The sequence below is a fragment of the Otolemur garnettii genome, unplaced genomic scaffold (assembly GCF_000181295.1).
Source record: "Otolemur garnettii isolate 467f Iridium unplaced genomic scaffold, OtoGar3 scaffold00008, whole genome shotgun sequence".
Classification (NCBI taxonomy): domain Eukaryota; kingdom Metazoa; phylum Chordata; class Mammalia; order Primates; family Galagidae; genus Otolemur; species Otolemur garnettii.
In genome coordinates, this window is record NW_003852403.1 from 37275914 (window position 1) to 37298490 (window position 22577).

The following is a 22577-nucleotide window of genomic DNA, read 5'->3' on the forward strand; positions in this document are numbered from 1 at the left end:
CCACAACGCCCGGCTATTTTTTGGTTGCAGCCGTCGTTGTTTGGCGGGTCCGGGCTGGGGATTCGAACCTGCCGCCTTAGGTGTACATGGCTGGCGCCTTAGCCAGTTGAGCTATAGGCGCCGAGCCAAAGGAAACAATTTTTAAAGTCTTAAAAATCCATTAGAGCCTTGCAGACCACATTTTGAAAATCAGTACTTTTGGGTATCAGAACATTAAAATGAACAAGCATCAGTAACAGCATTTAATTTAAAATAAACTATACAACTTTATTTGCCTCTTTATCAAATAATGTACGATGTGAGAAAATTAAGTTGCAGCTTATGGTCTTTAAGATAATCTCAAATGTATTTACCTAACTAGTCTGTCGTACTTTTAATACCTATCAAATTCTTTAAACTTTTTTTTTTTCAAGTCTCTAAAAGTATATGATTTTTGGATGTCTTTTTTCCATGTATTTGTTTTGATAATGTTTAAAATTATTTGATATATCTGGGGATGAAAAAATTGCAAGTAGTTTTAATATGCCTTTAAAAATCATTTTAGGCAGGCATTCCAGACCCTCCAAATATGTCAGAAGAATTAATCCAATTGAAAGCTAAGGAGCGACACTTTCTGGAACAATTGTTAGATGGGAAAAAGTTGGAAAATTATAAAATTCCAGTACCAATCAATGCTGAACTCAGAAAATATCAGCAGGTAAGTTTTATACTTAGGTTATAATAAGATTAGTGAGTTTCCTTTTCGAAGTACCTTGAAGGATTTTTAAAATTGATTTAGGGCTAAGCACAATGTCTCCTATCCATAATTCCAGCACTATGGGAAACCAAGGCAAGAGGATCATTTGAGGCCAGGAGCTCAAGACCAGCCTGGGCAGCATAGTAGGACCCCACTCTCTACAAAAAATTAAAAATTAGCCTTGCAGTAGTGTGGTGGCATGTGCCTGTAGTCCTACCTACAAGGGCGGCTGAGGTGGGAAGATCATTTTTGAGCCCAGGAGTTCTGGGCTCAAAGGCTGCAATAAGCTATGGTTCCACCACTGTACTCCAGCCTGGGCAACAGGCAGACTCTATCTCTGAAAAAATAAAATAGATTTAGTAAAACCTTGTGTTTATTTCTTCTTTGCCTATATAAAGCTGTTTGGTCTGTGTAAACATGTTTTTTATAAGAAAAAATTCTTGTGATCTGTTGACATTTATAATTTTTCTCTTTTTCCCCAACCTGTAGGATGGTGTGAACTGGTTAGCATTTCTTAATAAGTATAAACTTCATGGAATTCTGTGTGATGACATGGGTTTAGGGAAAACATTACAGTCCATCTGCATCCTAGCAGGAGATCATTGCCATAGGTAATTTGAAATGCTATATTAAATTAAGGTTTTCATGTTCTGAGAAATATAAACAAACTATGTAATTTATTGTTTTGCTATTATAAAGGGCCCAGGAATATGCCAGATCAAAATTGGCAGAATGTATGCCACTTCCTTCTTTGGTGGTTTGTCCACCAACATTAACAGGTCATTGGGTGGATGAAGTAGGTAAATTCTGCTCCAGAGAATATCTCAATCCATTGCACTATACTGGGCCTCCCACTGAAAGAATAAGGTAAGAGCCATACAACAACAAAAATGTTCCATCTTTTATCTTAAGTAGTTCGGAAGAATAAAATTTATTAGAAATGAATTCTCTTCTAATTATTTAAGAAAAGTGAGCGTACTTAGGAAGATGGAATCAGTGAGGCTTATCAAATTTCAGGTTCTTTCGCAATTGTAAAGTCATTTGGTCTTTCTAAGTATTGGATGGGGGGAATTGTCATTAACCAAAGCCATTCTGTATTCCCCCTTTGGGAGCCTGTGCCTTTAGCATCTCCTTGGTGCTCCTGTTATATTTTTATTCTGTCCACTTCCCTAAGAGTTTTCCTTTGATGGCTTGAGCCTGTAGTCTCAGCTACTCAGGAGGCTGAGGCCAGTCTGGATGGCATGGTGAGCTTCCCCACTTCCTGTCTCTTTAAAAAAGAGGGAGGGGAGGGGCAGGGCCCATAGCTCAGTGGATAGGGTGCTGGCCACATACACTGAGGCTGGTAGGTTTGAACCCAGCCTGGGCCAGCTAAAACAACAACTGCAACAAAAAAATAGCCAGGCATTGTGGTGAGTGCCTGTAGTCCCAGCTACTTGGGAGACTGAGGCGAGAAGAATCAATTATGCCCAAGAGTTGGAGGTTGCTGTGAGCTGTGATGCCATGGCGCTCTATCTAGGGCGGCAGCTTGGGACTCTGTCTCAAAAAAAGCATTTCTCTGTCCAGCAAGGTGGCTCATGCCTGTAAACCTAGCTCTCTGGGAGGCTGAGGTAGGTGGATTGTTTGAGCTCACAGCCTGAGCACAAGCAAGACCCTGTTTCTAAAAATAGCCATGGGTTCTGGCAAGTGCCTATAGTCCCAGCTACTCGGGAAGATGTGGCAAGAGAATTGTTTGAGCCCAAGAGTTAGAGGTTGCTATGAGCTATGATGACATGGCACTCTACTGAGGCTGGCAAAGTGAGAGACTCTTGTTTTAAAAAAAAGCATTTCTCTTTGCCTGGGTCCTTCGGGTCCTTCCTCCTTGTTCCCTTTCCCCAAAAATACACTGGACACATAAGGGCTGCTCCAGCGGCCCTGCTCTCATGGCAGCACTAGGGTTCTTTTAGCTTTATTCCCTTTCTGTTAACTAGTATAGTTCTTATATTCCTACCTATAAATTTTAAAGAGTGGAAGACCATTGATTTTTTTTTTTTCTTGAGTCACAGGCTCCGAGCCGATTTTTATTTATTTATTTATTTATTTATTTATTTTTTTTTTTGAGACAGAGCCTCAAGCTGTCCCCCTGGGCAGAGTGCCATGGCATTACAGCTCACAGCAACCCCCAACTCCTGGGCTCAAGCGAGTCTCCTGCCTCCACCTCCCAAGTAGCTGGGACCACAGGCGCCCGCCACAACGCCCGGCTATTTTTTGGTTGCAGCCATCATTGTTGTTTGGCGGGTCCGGGCTGGGGATTCGAACCCGCCACCTTAGGTGTACGTGGCTGGCGCCTTAGCCGGTTGAGCCATAGGCGCCGAGCCTTTTATTTATTTTTTAAGTCACAGGTTACTGATTAGCCCACAGATGTGCTGTACATCTGTATTAATAATTACTATTAAATAAAGTTATCAAAGTTTTTAGTTTTAGTATTAGTTTTTACTGGCCAGGCACTGTCCTAAGCTTACATTAGGTAAAATAGTATATTTTCACAATCACCTTATGAGGTATAGGTACTGTTATTCCAGTCTGGAGATAAGGAGTCTAAAGCATGGGGTCTGGGTAGAGTCACTCAGTTAAGTGGGCAAAGTGAGGTTTTGAACACAAGTAGTTCAAAAGCTTGCAGTTTTTAAAAATTTTTATTTATTTATTGAGACAGAGTCTCACTATGTTGCCCTTGGTAGAGTGTTGTGGCATCATAGCTCACAGCAACCTCAAATTCTTGGGCATAAGCAATTCTCTTGCCTCAGCCTCCCAAGTAGCTGGGACTACAGGCACTCACCACAACGCCTGGCTATTTTTTGTTGCAGTTGTCATTGTTGTTTAGCTGGTCCAGGAGCTGCTCCTGCCAGCCTCTATGCATGTGGCTGGTGCCGTAACCACTCTGCCATGGGCACCAAGGCAAGAGATAGAGTCTTAAACTCTGTCACCCAGGCTAGAGTGCAGCAGTAAAATCGTAAGTCACCTAGATACAGTGATTTCTTGCCTCAGCCTCCCAAATAGCTGGGGCACTAGGCATGTACCACCATTCCCAATTAATTTTTTCTTAGTCTTTTAAAGATGGGGTCTTGCTGTGTTGCCCAAGCTGGCCTAATTCTTGACCTTAAGTGATCCTCATCCTCCCACCTTAGCCTCCCAAGAAGGGGCTTGGGATTACAGGCTCAAGCCACCAAAACGTAGCAAAAGCTTATACTCTTGAGCGGTTTACTGAAGTGCCTCTTCAATAATGAAGTTAGAATTCATTCATTTGTAAATGATAGAAATTCAGCTCAAACTAGCTTAAGCAAACAGGACATTCCTTAATATACTTGCTTGAAAAGTTTTAAGCATGGATTCTTGCTTCAGACACATCCACTCTTCGTCCCCTTACATAACTTGTTGTGTAGGTCTCTGCTGACCTTCATTCTACAGTTGGTAGATAAGATAGATGACCATGTGCAGGGCTAACTTGGTGACTATAGTAAACAGACCTTCCTTCTCCCATCATGAACATATCAATACTGAAGATGACTGGCCTTATTTGGGGCCTACCCCTAAACCAGCCTTTGTGATCAGAGGATAAAATATTATGATTAGCTCATGGCATTTTTAATCTTGTGCTCAATCTCTTTCCTGATCAAACAGAGTAAGGCAGCATGGCCAAGTCATGAGAAGATTGGCCTTCCAAAAGTAGAAGGGTCATGCATATTAGAGCAAGCAGAAAGGAATGCTAGGTTTAATAGGTGGATTAAAAGCACCTTATGTGATGGTAGCTGTAGTCACCTTTGAAATTGTATATAAACACTTTTCAAAGTCCCCATTTCCTAATTTTATTATTTTTAAATAAAGGTTACAGCACCAAGTAAAAAGGCACAATCTGATAGTGGCTTCTTACGATGTTGTGAGGAATGACATAGATTTCTTTAGGTAAGAATTACATTTTTTTCTTTAGAAAAACTTAAATTTGAAGTCCCTTAATATCTTCCTACTTTAAAGATTCTCCATATAGTCCTGATATACAGGAAAAGATGCTAAAATTTTTGTTTATTCTCCCTTAGAAATATTAAATTTAACTACTGTATTCTTGATGAAGGCCATGTCATCAAAAATGGAAAAACAAAATTGTCAAAAGCAGTAAAACAACTGACTGCTAATTACAGGATTATTCTTTCTGGAACACCAATCCAGGTAATCATTTACTATTCTTTTTTTTTTTTTTTTCTTTTCTCTAGGTAGAGAGTAGGTTTGGCATTTGGCAGTGAATTAGAGTTTTCTTTCATTATAGAAATGATAATAAATTTCCAGTAATCACATTACTTGTTTTATGGTTCATTTGGTATGTAGCACTATCTGAACAGACAAGGTTTTAAAAGTCATAACTGGTTGGGTGTGGTAGTTCATGCCTGTAATCCTAGCACTTTGGGAGGCCAAGGTGGGTGGATCACCTGAACTTAGGAGTTTGAGACCAGCCTGACCAAGATTTGAGACCTTGTCTCTAAAAAATAGCTGGGCATTGTGGTGGGTGCCTCTAGTCCCAGATACTTGGCAGGCTCAGGCAATAGGATCACTTGAGCCCAAGAGTTTGAGTTGCTGTGAGCTGTAAGGCCACGGCACTCTACCCAGTGTGGCAAAGTGAGATTCTCTTTGGGAAAAAAAAAGGTCATAATTATGTGGTTCGGTGGCACATAACCTGTACTCCCAGTTACTTGAGTCTTTGTACTGTTTCATAGATGCCAACAATAGGGAATAACATTGTAGGCCAGGGTTTATTCTGGGGATGAGAGACTTGGGGATTTCCCCCAAAGAGGATAGGCTATTTTCTTTAAGGATTCTGACCTTAATAATACCCTATTTTATTTTTACCTATTCACCTATATTTATTTTTATTATTACCCTATTAATACTGTATACCAAAAAATGTAGTGATACTCTTTATCATCATCATAAGGGTTTCATTAATGTTCCATTTTTTAAGTGTAAGGAAATAACCCCAGTACAAGAGATAACTGATGTTCCTCTTTCATATTCAGAATAACGTTTTGGAGCTGTGGTCATTATTTGATTTCCTCATGCCAGGATTTTTGGGTACTGAGCGCCAGTTTGCTGCTCGATATGGTAAACCTATATTAGCAAGTAGGGATGCTCGAAGCTCCAGTCGAGAACAAGAAGCAGGTATGAAAGTGATAATTATAAACCCTGTGTAAGTAATTTTAACTTATCCTCTAACTTTTTTCAAGCCATTTTCTGTTGTTAACAGGTGTTCTTGCGATGGATGCACTACACCGTCAAGTCCTCCCATTTCTTTTGAGAAGAATGAAAGAAGATGTTTTGCAGGACCTCCCACCTAAAATTATTCAAGACTATTATTGTACTCTTAGTCCTCTCCAGGTTAGAAGTACTGTGATTGTGGTTGTTTTATTTGCAGACTATTTTGTGGGGATTTTTGGGGGGAGACATAGATTCAGTCTGTTGCCCTCGATAAAGTGCAGTGGTATCTTTGCCTGCAACTTCAGATACCTGGGCTCAAGACATCTTCCTGCCTCAGCCTCCTAAGTATGCTGGGACTATAGGCATGTACCACCATGACCAGCTAATTTTTTCTATTTTTAGTGGAGACGGGATCTCAATTTTGCTCAAGCTGCTCTTTAACTCTGGACCTCAAATAGTCCTCCTACCTTGGCCTCTTATGCTATTGTTCCTAGCCGATTTTCTTAAATGTCTGGTTAATTTGGAAGGTCACAAAGTTAAATTGATGAGAAAATAAACCATTGTTTATAAAAGCCAAAGATCTGCCTCTGAATGTTGTAATATGCATTAAACAGCATTATAGGAACTGTTAATCCCCGTTTTTGAAAATTAAGAAAGCAGCACTCAGAAAAGTTAAATAGGTTGCCTGTGGTCGTTGAGCTAATAGACAATGATGCATTGATTAACAATGAGGATATATTTTGAGAAGCACATCATTAAGTGATTTTATCATTGTGTGAACATCCTTGAGTACTTACACAAGGATAGATGGTATAGCCTATTCCTTATCTGGGCTATATGATACAGCCTGTTGTGCCTAGGCTACAAACCTGTATAGTATTGTTAGCTGAATACGGTAGGCAGTTGTAGCACAGTGGTGTTTATGTATCTAAACTTATAAAGGGTACAATAAAAATTTGGTCTCTCGGAATATGCTTACAGGGTCTTGACCATATAAATCTTCTTCAAGATTTTCCTCATTCACTTTTAAAGGTTCACGTTCTCTTTTATTGGTAATGTGTTTATTTTCCTGAAGAGTGGAAAAATTGAGTCTACAACTATTCGACTGGTATTTTTAACATTTTAGCAGGAAAACAATGCTTATACTTTCTCTATAAATAGACTTTGAAAGGAATTTATCAAGATGCAGTGGATAGGCCGGGTATAAGCTCACACTTACCATCCTAGCACTCTAAGAGGTGGAGGTGGGAGGATCCCTTGAGCTTTTAGTCATTTGAGACCAGCATGAGCAAGGGGGAGATCCCTATCTCTGGTAAAAACATACAAGAACCAGCCAGGCATCATGGCCAGTGCCTGTAGTCCCAGGAGAGTGAGGCAAGAGAATCGCTTGAGCCCAGGAGTCTGAGGTTGCTGTGAGCTGTGACGCCACAGCTCTCTACCAAGGTGACAGAGTGAGACTCTGTCTCAAAAAACAAAACAGGAAAAAAAAGTAGATAATCTGTAATTAGTAGTGAGTTATAGTTGTTTTTTTTTTTTTTTTATTAATAAGGTCTGATTTAAATGTCTGCTCTTACTGGCTTTTGCTAGTTATATATTTTGAATAATTGAATGTAGATATATTAACTTTCATGGGGGCAATTTTACAGGTTCAGCTTTATGAAGATTTTGCTAAGTCTCGTGCCAAGTGTGATGTTGATGAAACGGTTTCTTCAGCTGCACTTTCTGAAGACACTGAAAAACCAAAGCTTAAAGCTACAGGCCATGTATTCCAGGTATACATTACAATCTACTTTTTAAATGTTCAAGAATATTTTTCATTGAGGCAGTTATTCTGTGGAACATTGAAATACTGATTTATTTAAATTTTTTTCAATATTATATATTCAAAAATAAGTTAAAATACTTATATTAATATTTGTTCAAAATGTAATGTATATGTTTTTTATATTATATGAAAAGAAGAAGTTTAGCATATAGAATCTTGCTGTCTAGGTTTTTTTTTTTTTTGGCCAGGGCCAGGTTTGAACCCGCCACTTCCGGTATATGGGGCTGGTGCCCCACTCCTTTGAGCCATCCAGAATCTTGCTTTCTTATTCAAAAAATTATTTAACATATGGCAGTAATTTTTCTAAGCTCTAGATTACTTAAAGCAGTGGATATAACAGACTGACTCTTTTCTCTGGTAGAGATGAAAAATAAGTAAAACACATATCATGTAAGAAAAAATAAAGTGGGGAATGGAATTATAGCATATTGGAGCCCTGGGTGGGTTGTGGTTTCTTAATAGATGGGACAAGAACAGCCTCACTGAGAAGATGGCATTTGAGCAAAGATCTCAAGGAGGATTGAGGCTTGCATGTATGTGGGGGGAAATGATTCCAGGCAGAGGATGCAAAAAGTACAGAAGTTCTAAGACCGATGTTCATTGTGTGCTTGAGAGAATAACAAATGAAAAGGTGATAGCACGTGTCACCTCAGTTTTTTTTAACCTCTTGTTATATTTCATCAGAAAACCTCCCACCAATAGATTAAATGCTATTTAACATTTAAAGGTGGTTGTGGAGACTTAGACCTCTCCCAAAATTTCCACACACACAATTTTTATCATAATTTATCATAATGCATAAGTGTCTTGAGCCTTATCAGTGGAGCTTGCTAATGTAAAACTATATGCTAAGGGTGAGACCCAAATAATAAACCAAATAAGAGGCAGAAGAGAGTGTGGCTGAAACAAAGAAAAGAAGAGAGGGTTCTATTTCTTAGGCAGGACCGCTTGAGACAGTCACCTAGTTCAGTCCCTCCGGATCAACTAAATCAGAATACTATGTAGAAGGGAAATATCTGCCGGTTGATAAAGTCCTCAGTAAACTTTTTTACTCACTGAAGTTTGAGAAACGTTTTCTTTCAGAAATGATTCTAGTTCCAGAAGCATTGTGTGCTTTTTCAGTCACTTTGAGTGGAAAAGAGTTTTAAAGAAGCAGATGAGTAAGGCACTCATTTTGCTATGAGGAGCTCATTGTTTAGTGAGGAGTATAGTTATAAATGGTGCAATTTATACAAGTTATAAACGTCCTCATAGAAATATATACAAACTGCACAGTAATCATAAAGGAGACACTGAATGGTTCTCTTTTTTTTTTTTTTGAGACAGTCTCACTTTGTTGCCCTTAGTACAGTGCTGTGGCAACATAGCTCATAGTAGCCTCAAACTCCTGGGTTCAAGCAGTTTTGCCTCAGCCTCCCGAGTAACTGGGACTGTAGGTGCCTGCCACACCACCTCGTTGTTTTTAGAAACAGGGTTTCTGCTCGGCGCCTATAGCTCAACCAGCTAAGGCGCCAGCCACGTACACCTAAGGTGGCGGGTTCGAATCCCCAGCCCGGACCCGCCAAACAACAATGACGGCTGCAACCAAAAAATAGCTGGGTGTTGTGGTGGGCGCCTGTGGTCCCAGCTACTTGGGAGGCGGAGGCAGGAGACTCGCTTGAGCCCAGGAGTTGGAGGTTGCTGTGAGCTGTAATGCCACGGCACTCTGCCCAGGGGGACAGCTTGAGGCTCTGTCTCAAAAAAAAAAAAAAATTTAGAAACAGGGTTTCACTCTTGCTCAGGCTATCCTCAAACTTCTGAGCTCAAGTGATCCTCCTGCCTCAGCCTCCCAGAGTGCTAGGATTATAGGCATGGGCCATTGTGCCAGCCCTTGAACTGGTTCTTGAAGAATGAGAAGTTTGCCAAGTGAGAAAGACATCCTAAACAGATGGAATAGCACAGGAAAAGATACAGAGATATTAACATTTGTGTATATGAAATGGAATTGTGTATACTTTTTCCTGTCTTATAGGCATTGCAGTACTTACGTAAACTGTGCAACCATCCAGCATTAGTGTTAACACCTCAACATCCAGAGTTCAAGAGCACTATTGAAAAACTGGCAGATCAGAATTCTTCTCTTCATGATATTCAACATGCCCCCAAACTCTCAGCTTTGAAACAAGTATGTATTTTTTTTAGTGTTGATATGTGTTGTACCTTCCTGAAATATAACAGGAAGTTTGCTTTTTCTAAAGATTGTTACCACTTTTTAAATTTGGTTTGTTAAATTTATGGTTTAGCTTTTTTAAAAAAATGTGGTAAAATATATATAGCACAGAATATGCTATATTATTTTTACATGTAAAAATCTGTGGCATTATATATACAATGTTGTATAACTGTCACCACTGTTTCCAAAATATTTCTATCACTCAGAAAAACTTTGTACCCAGCAAGCAATAACTCGCCATTCTACCTTCCCTTAACCCCTAGTAATCTTTACTCTCTACCTCTGTGAATTTGCCAACTCTAAATATTTCACATAAGTGGAATGGTAAACTATTTCATTTAGCATATTGTTTCCAAAGTTCCTTCATGTTGCAGCATACTCGTATATCAGTACTTCTTTGCTTTTTATGGCTGAATAGTTGTCCATTGTATGGATATCCATTTATGTGTCACTGGAATTTTTTCCATCTTTTTGCTATTATGAATAATGCTGTAGTTTGACCTTTGGCTTAAAGTATGTACTTGAGTCGCTCTTTTCATTTCTTTTATGTATAGGCTGTGGACCAGAATAGATAAATCATATGACAATTCTATGTTTAAATTTTTCAGAAACTGCCTAACTATATTCCACAGTGGCTACACCATTTTACACTCCCACCAGCAATACAACCAGGGTTCTAGTCTCTCCACATCCTTGCCAGCGCTTATGTCCTTTTCTTTTTTTCCTTTTAAGTATTGCCACCTTCTTAGGCGTGAAGTAATAACTCACTGTGGATTTGTTTCGCTAGTTCCTTTTTGGGGGCGGGGCGGGGGCGGAAAACAGTCTCAGTTTGCTCCCCTTGGTACAGTGCTGTGGCGTCACAGCTCACAGCAACCTCAAACTCTTAGGCTTAAGCAAGAGTTTTTTGCTTTGCCTTTGCCTCCTACGTAGCAGGGACTATAGGCACCTGCCACAATGCCCGGTTGTTTTTATTTATTTATTCATTTATTTTAGAGGTGAGGTGAGGTCTGGCTCTGACTGGTCTTGAATTTACAAGCTCAGGTAGTCCACCTCCCTGGACCTCCCAGAGTGTTAGGATTATAGGTGTGAGAAACCTCACCTGGTCTGTTTTGCTGTTTCCTGATGACTAATGATGTTGAGCATCTTTTAAAGTGCTTATTGGATGTTTTTGAACATTTATCTTCTTTAGAAATATACTTAATCAAGTCTTTTAGCTTTTTTAATTTGTTTTAGTTTTTGTTTGTTTGTTTGTTTGGTTTTGGTTTGTTTGCTTCTGGGTTCTCACTTTATTACCCAGGCTGGCCTCAAACCCCTGGCCACAAGTAGTCCTCCTGCCTCAGCCTCCAGGTGCTAGGATGATAGGCATAAGCCACCATGCCCAGCCATTACTCATTTTTTATTGGATTATTTGTCTTATTATTAAGTTTGGGAAGTTGTTTATATTTTAGATATTCAACCTTTATCAAACATGATGTGCAGATTTTTTCTCCCATTCTGTCAGTTGTCTTCTCACTTTCTTGACAGTGTTGTCCATGGTTTCTGATGAGAAATAAGTTGTTAATAATATTGAGGACCTTGGCTCGGCGCCTATAGCTCAACCGGCTAAGGCGCTAGCCACGTACACCTAAGGTGGCGGGTTCGAATCCCCAGCCTGGACTGCCAAACAACAATGACGGCTGCAACCAAAAAATAGCCGGGCATTGTGATGGGCGCCTGTGGTCCCAGCTACTTGGGAGGCAGAGGCAGGAGACTCGCTTGAGCCCAGGAGTTGGAGGTTGCTGTGAGCTGTAATGCCACGGCACTCTACCCAGGGGGACAGCTTGAGGCTCTGTCTCAAAAAAAAAAAAAAATAATAATAATAATAATATTGAGGACCCTTTTTATAAGACCAATTACTTCTTTCTTGCTGCTTCTCTTTGTCTTCATTGTTCAACAGCTTAATGTGTGTCACTATGGATCTCTTTGAGTGTATTTTACTTGGAGCTATCTACACTGCCATTTTGTGGGGACTACCCTCTTGGTTTAACTTTTAAAAATAGAATATTTATTTTTTTTTGGACACAGGGTGTCTCTCAGTCACCCTGGGGTTGAGTGCCATGATGTCTCATAGCTCACAGCAACCTCAAGCTCTTGGGCTCAAGCATTTCCCTTCCTTTAGCCTCCCAAGTAGCTGGGACTACAGGCACTGCCACAACAGGTCTATTTTTAGAGACAGGGTCTCCCCCTTGCTCAGGCTGGTGGAGAACCCAGAGCTCAGGCAATCCACCCACCTCAGCCTCCCAGAATGCTTGGATTATAGGTGTGAGCCACCTTGCCCAGCCTAGGCTAGTATTTAAGTGTTTATGATTTTCCTAACATAGGGATATATTAAAGTTATAAAATATACTTAGAGAATTAGCTAATTACATCTATTTTCAAATAGTTTAATTTCATCCATATTTCAATTACACTACAGGTTTTATGGGTTTTTTCCAGGAATTATTGATTAGGCTGACCTTTCATTTTAGAGTATACTCCTTGTCACCCTGCAGTGTGTAGAATTCAGATGCTTAGGAAGCCTAAAACTTAAAAGATTACTTCTGGTCATACTGAGGGAAGGCTTTTCTAGTGGACTTCTTTACTATTTTCTCAGTTCTTTTCACTATTCAGAGTGAAGGTATTATCTGGGAAGGGGTAAATTTCTTTTTTATTTCTTTATTTATATTTCAAGATAGAGTCACACTCAGTTGCCCAGGGTGGACTGCCATGGTGTCACAGCTCACAGTAGCCTCAAACTTTTGGGCTCAAACCATCCCAGCCTCAGCCTCCCTAGTAGCTGGGACTACAGGGGTATACCACCAGGTCGGGCTAGTTTTTTTCTATTTTTAGTAGAGATGGGGTCTCGCTTTAGTAAAGCTGGTCTTGAGCTCGGCCTCCCAGAGTGCTGAGATTACAGGCTTGAGCCACAGCTCTCAGCCTAAATTTCTGTTTTAAATCCAAATAGTTGTGTTCTCTGAAGAAGGGGATACTTGCTTTCTGAAAGTTTATCAGTAGAAACATGTTTATCAGCAAGTAATGCTGAGAGAAGTAACTGCCAGAGCCAGAATAAAAAATTTCAGGAGGCTGGAGTGATGAACTAAAAGTTTAGGTAAAATTTAATGGAGATAAGCAGAGTAAATTTTAAAGTTTCAAAACACTTTGCCAAGTCTCATAAAATCTATACTTGCCTAACATTTTATATAGGGCAAAATTGAGTATGACTGGATGACAAGTTCACTGTAAAAATTGTGTGAATTACGGCTTGGTGCTCATTGTTCCGTGGTTAGGGCACCGGCCACACACACCGGGGCTGGTGGGTTTGAACACGGCCTGGGCCTGCTAAACAATAACAACAAAAAAAATAACCGGGGTTGTGGTGGGTGCCTGTAGTCCTGGCTACTGGGAGGCTGAGTAAGCCTGGCACTCTACCAAGGGCAACATAGTGAGACTCTGTCTCAACAACAACAACAAAAATTGTGTGAATTAGTTGTCAGTAAAAGAAACTAATAGGATCTTGGGTGGGAGTAAAAATAGTATAATGGCCAAATTGAGGGCATCACAGTTTAACTGTATTTTATCGGACCAAAAATTATTTTTGAGACAGAGTCTTATTATGTCACCCTCAGTAGAGTGCTGTGGCGTCACAGCTCACAGTAACCTCCAGCTCTTGGGCTTAAGCAATTCTCTTGCCTCAGGGCCCAAGTAGCTGGGACTACAGGCACCTGCCACAATGACTGGCTGTTTTTTTGTTACAGTTGTTAATGTTATTTAGCAGGCCTGGGGCCAGGTTCGAACTTGCCAGCCCCGGTGTATGTGGCCGGTGCCCTCCCCACTGAGCTACAGGTGCCAAGCCCAGGCCAAATTTTGAGTATCATTTACAGTGTTAGGCACTGTACTTTAAGTGAAAGATCAAAATTTTATCTGAGAAATGATTAAAAAATCTGGAACAATTTACCCTTTGCTGAAGTTGGGGCAAGATATCATTGAAATGCTATCTAGGGGCTCGGCGCCTGTGGCTCAAGTGGCTAAGGCGCCAGCCACGTACACCCAAGGTGGCAGGTTCAAATCCAGCCCGGGCCGCCAAACAACAATGATGGCTGCAACCAAAAAAAAATAGCCGGGCGTTGTGGTGGGCGCCTGTGGTCCCAGCTACTTGGGAGACTGAGGCAGGAGACTTGCTTGAGCCCAGGAGTTGGAGATTGCTGTGAGCTGTGAAGCCATGGCACTCCACCGAGGGGGACAGCTGGAGGCTCCTATCTCAAAAAAAAAAAGAAAAGAAATGCTATCTAGGGAGGCAGCTGGCCTTTCAGGCACCTGTAGTAGGGGGTCTTGGTAAATATTTTCTAGAGTTTAGTAATCAACTTTTCAGACTAGGTTTTGTCAAAGGGTACCTAGAGTTCATTAATTTCTTGAAGCAGTCTTATATTGCAAGAGATTATTAGGAAAACTGGAATATTGGTTCTGCTTCTAGACAGGAATACTCATGTCAAATGATCTGTCCAAACATTCACTAGGATAGCTACACTGGACAGTGATTACACTAAGAAGATTGATAAGTTTGGAGTTGGAGAATTCTTAGTTGGCTGTTGTTAATATGACTGATTACCTTTTAGGTTGTGATAATGCTGCCTAAGGGACTGAGATGATCTCTGAAACTCCTACTGCCCCCTGATGATTTCACATTCCTTGTATGGGGTACCACACAACCATAGTCTTCCTGGGACACGCTAGATAGAACTTTTAAAAAGAAACAAAATTTCTGCATTAAAGTCTTAACCATATTTAAGTACCACTGTGGCTTCAAGGAAGCTATTGATTATGAAATAGTGGGTTTTGATTGAGTTGACTATTTTTAAAAAACTGTTTGGATTTTAATTGTGATTTACAGACATTACTTCCTCTCTGGTGGATAAGCTCAAAGCTCAATAAAGGTCATTCCCCATCCCCCACCTCCCCCAAAAAGAAACAGCTTGGATAGTCATCTGATTGTAGATTTGGGGACAAGACATAGGGATAATTACATTTATCAGACTTTTATTCTTTTAAGAGGAGTACCTCCCTAGTATATCATATGCTCGCTCTACTATCTAACAATAATTCAAATATTAAATCTATTAGATAGAAGAGCAAGAACATTGTTTTTTCCCCAGCATCAAATTGTGACAGTACAGCCAGGCGCAGTGGCTCAGTAATCCCAGCACTCTGAGAGGCCGAGGTAGGTGGATCACCTGAGCTCAGGAGTTGAAGACCAGCCTGAGCAAGAGCAAGACCCTGTCTCTACTAAAAATAGAAAACTTAGCTGGCTGTTGTGGCAGATGCCTGTAGTCCTAGCTACTTGGGAGGCTGAGGCAAGAGAATCGCTTAAGCCCAAGAGTTTGAGGTTGCTATGAAGCCATGACACTCTACCCAGGGTGACAAAGTGAGAGTCTGTCTCAAAAAGAAAAAAAAATTGTGACAGTACATGTGAAGTGTTATCTACCAGGGAAATGCATTAAAAATTCTGCCCAAGGTTTTTATTGAGGAGCTGGTTACATATACTTCCTTGGCCTAGCATGGATCAAAATTTTATACTGTTGAATAGGAAGTAAGTTGCAGCATAAATTATATTGTATACACAACAGTTCAGGTACAGTAAACCATCTTTATTAAACCATCTTTCATAGCCCTTTCATCTTCTTTGTCATTGCTATCAATAATCATTAAGCCTCAAGGAGCTAAGAAAAAGGGAAAAACATCTGTTAGATGCCTGAGCACCTCAAAGACTAGTTCCATATGCTGCCAGCTGACAGATGGCAGCCCAAAGTGCTAATCTGTTTTCAGATAACTTGAACCTTTTCTTGCTACAGAGAGAAATATTTGTCACCATGAGATTGTTTACCTACTTTTACTGAACACCTGTGTAACGATTTTTCCCCCAAGTTGCTGTTGGACTGTGGTTTGGGAAATGGCAGCACTTCCGAGAGTGGCACAGAGTCTGTGGTGGCCCAGCACAGGATACTGATCTTCTGCCAGCTTAAAAGCATGCTTGATATAGTAGAACATGATCTTCTCAAACCTCACCTACCCTCGGTCACTTACTTGAGATTAGATGGCAGCATACCTCCTGGTCAGAGACATTCCATTGTTGCCCGGTAAGTGGCTTCCAAAACTCCTGTTATCATAAAGTAAGCTATAGTAGCTACATTACCTACATGGAGGTTTGTCTCATGAAATATTTTCATCAGATAATTATCTGCAAATATGTGTTCTTACATAATTCAATCCAAATAAACTCTTTTAAACAGAATTATAGAAATATAATTGAATAGTAAATGGAAAAGTTTGACTATATTAGGAAAGCACTTTAGGTTTAACAGTGATACATCCATAGATGGATATTTAAGGCATTAACAAAAAACAGATAACTACTTTTCCCCTTACCTTTTTGAGGGGGTAGGGTGAGAGGAAACAGTGGCTTAGCTAAAATCTCTATTCTGACCACTGTTTCTCTTATGAGAACAAGTTGGAAACTGGCCCAGTTAGGAAGCAGAATTGGTGAGTGCTGTGTTTAAATGTGGTCTACATCCTCTGCTTTAAAATTTTCAGAGGTTGCTTTCATTAAATACGTAATCTTTATTAAGATTCCTAGGTTTTATCATAAACCTGTTGACTTTAAGAGTGAGCATTTTCTTCTTTTTTCATTTCAGGGTAATATGAGAGAACAACCAAGTCACAGTATTTTCCCTCTTGTAGTTATGTCCTGCACCCAAAAGGTGTGCCATATACCTCTACATTGTGCCCATTCAGTGGGAACATCCCAGGTCTCCCTTCCCCCCCACAATGAGTGAGCATTTTCAACAAGCATTCCCCAGAGATTATTAGGCACAATAAAGTTAGAAACCAGGGAAGGGGCTTTGGATGCAGACAGACCCAGGTTTGACTCCTGACTCTGCTATTTAAGTAGTATTGTCCTGGACCTGTTTATCAACCACACAGCCTGTCTCTCTAAAGTAGGGATACTGATAATACCCTTAAAGGGCTGTTATAACAATTACATAAAATAATGCATAAAGCTCATTGCTTGCTTGGCTCATAGTAAGAGTCATAGCTGGGTGTGGTGGTTTACACCTGTAATCCCAGTGACTAAGGAGGCTGAGTTTGAGCCCAGCATGGACAACATAGCAAGATCTCATCTTAAAAAAGGAATGATAAACCATAGCTTGATAGATTGTATTTTTAATGTTTGTAATACTATTTTTTCTTTTTCCTAAAAGCTACTAGGTGTCCTTGGCAATATCTTCAAGGATTAGTACAATAATCAAACACTCTCATCTTATGCCTTCCTTGAATGATCTAGGCTGTTGTTCACTCTTCTCTGTCTCTATACTTTAAACCAGTGGTTTTCAACCTTCCTAATGCCACAGCCTTTAATACAATTCCTTTGGGTTGTAACCCACAGGTTGAGAACCGCTGCTTTAAACATTCAGAGTTGAATTTTGTCTTAATTATATTTCTGCCACTTAATCTTTATCTGATATCATAAAATACAACTCAGTTGACTTTGTTTCTTTCACTTACGAAATTTCTGACAAGTTTAAAATGTATTCTTTCTACTAAAGATTTACGCAGGGCGGGGCACAGTGGCTCATGCCTGTAATCCCAGCACTGCAGGCTGAGGTAGGCGGATCACTATCTGAGCTCACAACTTCGAGATCAGCCTGAGCCAGAGCTATTTTAGTTTCTAAAATAGCTGGGCGTCATGGTGGGTACCTGTAGTCCCAGCTACTTGGGAGGCTGAGGCAAGAGAATCACTTGAGCCTAAGAATTTAAGGTTGCTGTGAACTATGATGCCACAGTACTCTACTGAGGGTAACAAAATAAAACTTTCTCTCAAATTAATTAAATAAAGGTGTTATACATACTAAAAGAAGATATTTTCATCTGTAGTAGTCACAGAAATGTCCCTATAATTGATTTTTAAAACATTGTTTTCATTTGTGCTCTTTAATTTTTATTAGTTTGTTATAGGAGGCTTAGAAAGAAATGTACTAATTTTATCTTCGTTATGTACACTTTAGGTTTAACAATGACCCATCCATAGATGTTCTTTTACTGACAACTCACGTTGGTGGCCTAGGGCTTAACTTGACAGGCGCTGACACAGTGGTATTTGTGGAGCATGACTGGAATCCCATGCGAGATCTCCAGGCCATGGACCGGGCCCATCGCATTGGGCAGGTAAAAGACCTCCCATAGGTGTTATCCTGTGCACTGCAGAAAATACTCTCCCAAAAGATAGGAAGCTTTGGCTCAAGTTCTTGCTCTGATGTTAAGTATGGTGACCTTGGATACTCTTTTGTAGTACCACTTCCTCCAGTGAGGTACTTGGGCTAAGAAAACCTGGGCCACTGCCCATCTCTGATATTCCATGATTTCTGCAAACATTTTGGCTCATAGGGCCAGACAAAATAAAAATCTAATCCTAACTAGGTAGGAGAAAGTAATGAGTACAAGTATACAAGCCCCCTGACTTGGTGAACCTCAAAGCTTATCAATTTGTACTATATTCCTCTTTTTCTCATTCAGAAACGTGTAGTTAACGTGTACCGACTGATAACCAGAGGAACATTGGAAGAGAAAATAATGGGTTTGCAGAAATTCAAAATGAACATAGCAAATACCGTTATCAGCCAAGAGAATTCTAGTTTGCAGAGTATGGGGACTGATCAACTTCTTGATCTGTTTACTCTTGATAAGGTAAAGAACTTCTAAAATTTGTTGTATTAAAGGAATAGCAAAAACATTCACTTTTACCTTTGGTGGGAATTCTTAGTACCCATACTCTTCAGTATGCAGGGGTCCCTAGACTTTTTAAACAGGGGGCCAGTTCACTGTCCTTCAGACCGTTGGAGGGTGGACTACAGGCCCCGGGACAGGTTGGCTGCTAAGCAGGACAGGCAGCGGCAGCAAAAACACCTGTCAGGCCGGATAAATTTCCTCAGTGGGCTGCATGTGGCCAATGAGCCGCAGTTTGAGGACCCCTGTATGTGTAAAGCTTTGGTTTTTGGGGGGGGGTGGGGCTTACGTCTGCAGTGTCTTGCTTCAAGGTTTCTTTTGTTAGAGCTTTCTTCCTAAAGGACAGTTTATCACTAAAGTTAGTGAAACTCATAGGTGGCACTTTGGCCCTGGTGACTTTAGGCTAATTAACTTCTCTGAGCTTCTACATCTATTTTATTACATTGTTGTGAAGACAAAATCCTATATGCAAGCACTTAGGATATAAAACCCCACAACAAGAACTAGCCATAACAACAGAATTGTAACATCCAAGTCTGAGATTATTATGTATAATTCTAGGTATTAGCATTTTAAACAGTAACAAATAAATTGGTCCCTAATGGCCAGAACTGAGGATGGTTCTTTAATAATATTCTATATGACAATTAAAAAGAGATGTTTACTATAGAAAAAAGGCTCAAAGAAACATGCAAACATGCATAACTATCTTCTGAAAGCTTTTATTCTGTTTAAAACAATATTCTTGGCCAGGCCTAATGGCTCATGCTTTATAATCCTAGCACTCTGGGAGGCCAAGACAAGTGGATTGCTTGAGCTTAGGAGTTCAAGACCAGCCTGGGCTAGAATGAGACTCCATCTCTACTAAAAATAGAAAAACTAGCATGACATCACACCAGTGCCTTTACTCCCAGCTACTTGGGAGGCTGAGGCACGAGGATTGCTTGAGCCCAGGAGTTTGAGGCTTCTGTTAGCTATGATGACACCATGATACTCTAACCAGGGTGACTGAGTGAGACTTTGTCTCAAACAAAAGGCCACCATTCTTATAGGTGACTTCTGGACTCAGGGTAATGTTTCAGAGAAACAGGAGCTATTGCCACAATGGCATGTTAGGACAATGAAAGAATTTGAAAATGGACTAATGAATATTTTAATATATCCTTACTCTGATCTTTGTGAGCTTACATAAGAGAATATCTTTGTTCTTATATATGCTGAGTCCTCTCTAGAGACGTGTTGTCTACAACTTCCTCTCAGATGGTTAAAGGAAAAATTTGACTAATACATCCATATATATATTTACAAACACATAGAGAGAATGATAAAGCAAATGAGTTCTTTGTAATGTTCTTATAATTCTGCTGTGGGAAAATAGAATGGGCCATTTTTTTAGATCCTAACTTCCCCATCATGTGAATTATTTGACTATCTGGAATAGTAGTGTTAGAAACAAGTATGATATTTTAAAGGGAAATATAATTTCTGAAGTTAATCTTTCATTTTATCTTTCTGCTAATTTTTCTTAAGGATGGCAAAGCAGAAAAAGCTGACACCTCTACTTCTGGAAAAGCAAGCATGAAGTCAATTCTTGAAAACCTGAGTGATCTTTGGGATCAAGAGCAATATGATTCAGAATACAGCCTGGAAAATTTTATGCATTCTCTCAAGTAACCATCAGATATTGCAAATGCAGTTGCTGCTAGTTTAGTTACATTTCTGCTGATATTCAGCAAATTTCTTAGTTTAATTCAATGTGTAAATAGATCTGAAGAATATTCAGCATAATGCTGGCTCTTGTTTCCCTGGGGGGAACAAGTTATTCTCAAATATTTGCACTGTATTAAATTTAAATGTTAATGTGAAATAGTTTAAATTTTACATGCTGAAAAGCTGCAGAGCAGAGGAACCAAACCAGGTTTACATGTGCTACCAGGAGGTATTCTTACTGGGAACAAGCCTCCTACCTTTACATAGTCACTTTGTACAGGATGATATCCATGAGTACTTTAGTGTTCATGTACATTTTTTCTTTCGAATAGAACTTTTTATAATTGATTACAAGAGGGCTTTTGGTATAAAAGCCTTAATGAGCCATAATTTTAAGAATATAAGAATAATGACTATGATACTGGTCAGTCTTGGAACATGAAAATGTTAGACAATGAATTTAACCAGGCCCTTGGTGGAAACCTTTATATATTTAACGTAGCTGCATAGTGTTTTTCAAATCTTTAACATTTTTTCAACTTTTAAAATAATAGCAGGTAATGGTATATTTAAGGCTACCATAACATCCTATTAAAAGGGTGGTGTTTTTAAATTTATCTAATGGCTAGGATATAGCCAGATTCAGAGAACATATGTACTCAATATGTTTCAATCATATATATAATATATTTTTTGTAACTATGAACATATACAGTTTTCCAGAAGTAGATTTTACACTGTTTAGAATTCCAAAACCTATGGTGAAAAGACTGTTTATTGTAGTAATGCATGATTGAAGCATAAAAGGGAAAAGAATTCCTTTTTATACACAGACATACACAAATGCACAAATGTACCTATCCTGCACCCAAAAATGTGCCTGGTATTGGCACTAAAATCATGTAGTTATACTGGGCAGCAATAATAATTGGGCATGAAAATGATTTGTGTTAGAAGAGTGAGCTCAAGGGTGAGGGTGGGTATATGTAACTAGATATGCAAATATGTGTATGTATATATAATTTTATAAATTTCACACAAATTAATACATGCCTGTGTGCATACCTATGTGTGGGTATATTTGTATGTATATATATATATATATATATATGTACAGGTAATAAACATCCCCAAGGTTTGTGGCTGGCCATACACATAGGCATCAGTTTAAAAACCATCAGACCTCAGCTGTACAATAACAAGTGTTTTGTTTAAATTCATTAAAATTATACTGTTCTGCAGCATTTAGACATGGACATTTGTCACATTTCAGTAGCTTTGACAACCATACTGTAACATTAAACCTAGCATTCCACAGAGAATAAATATTAAGATTAAAACTGTAAAATATATGCAATTGTGTGTTATTTGTAGGAGATGATTGCTAAAAAGCAAAAGATCAGTTCAGATATACACGTTTTTAGAAAGATGAACATTTTTCTTCATTATTTAGGATTTATATTCAGATTATGGATCAAAAGGAAAATATCCAGTGTTCTTGAGCTGAATTTTTAAATTTCCATAAACCAGCTCTTTGATATTTTGCTCCCCCCATACTTTTAGAAAATATCATTAAAGAGATGGGAGGGGTCAAGCCACCCACAGAAAGGAAAACAAATAGGTAAGAACTTTTCAGTTGGCAGCCTAGTCACAGTAGTACATACTAAGGATAATGGCGACATGGGGACAGTTGCACAGTCATGAATGCCACTGAAGAACTGCTATCAGCTTCCTGGTTGTCATGGTTCAGTAACACTTTGTGAAATGTGAGTATGGGGAATAAATGTGGCAGAACATTGATAACAATTTTAAGCTGGGTAATGGGTTCCTGGATATCCATTGTACTGTTTCCCAATTTGTTGTGTGTTTATAATAGGGAATTTCAGAGATTCAGTCACATCACATATCTTAAAATGTGGGCGTCTGGGTATATTTCTTTCTCACATATACACACATATACTTATTTATTCCACAAATATTTCTCCAAAAAAGTATTCTAGTCTTTGAACAAGATTTTATCACAATGGTAACAAGGGTGAATGTCTTTATAATGTTGGGACTGATTGAACTGGTATAACCTTATT

General features: G+C 39.3%; 1 protein-coding gene across 2 annotated transcripts in view; it reads left to right on the plus strand.

The window, feature by feature from the left end:
• Positions 1 to 21841, plus strand: part of BTAF1 (B-TFIID TATA-box binding protein associated factor 1) — a 103680-nt gene extending 81839 nt beyond the window's left edge. The window contains exons 26-38 of one of the 2 annotated variants that reach the window (XM_003783699.3): positions 545 to 697; positions 1226 to 1347; positions 1436 to 1603; positions 4595 to 4672; positions 4804 to 4933; positions 5776 to 5917; positions 6003 to 6133; positions 7600 to 7725; positions 9790 to 9942; positions 15928 to 16139; positions 18066 to 18225; positions 18574 to 18744; positions 20314 to 21841. In XM_003783699.3, coding sequence (XP_003783747.1) covers positions 545 to 697; positions 1226 to 1347; positions 1436 to 1603; positions 4595 to 4672; positions 4804 to 4933; positions 5776 to 5917; positions 6003 to 6133; positions 7600 to 7725; positions 9790 to 9942; positions 15928 to 16139; positions 18066 to 18225; positions 18574 to 18744; positions 20314 to 20457 — 1890 coding nt within the window. In that variant the 3' untranslated portion in view covers positions 20458 to 21841. The remainder of the gene's footprint in view (positions 1 to 544; positions 698 to 1225; positions 1348 to 1435; positions 1604 to 4594; positions 4673 to 4803; positions 4934 to 5775; positions 5918 to 6002; positions 6134 to 7599; positions 7726 to 9789; positions 9943 to 15927; positions 16140 to 18065; positions 18226 to 18573; positions 18745 to 20313) is intronic. The other variant, XM_023509570.1, reaches the window with a different exon arrangement.
• Positions 21842 to 22577: the final 736 nt, after the last annotated feature.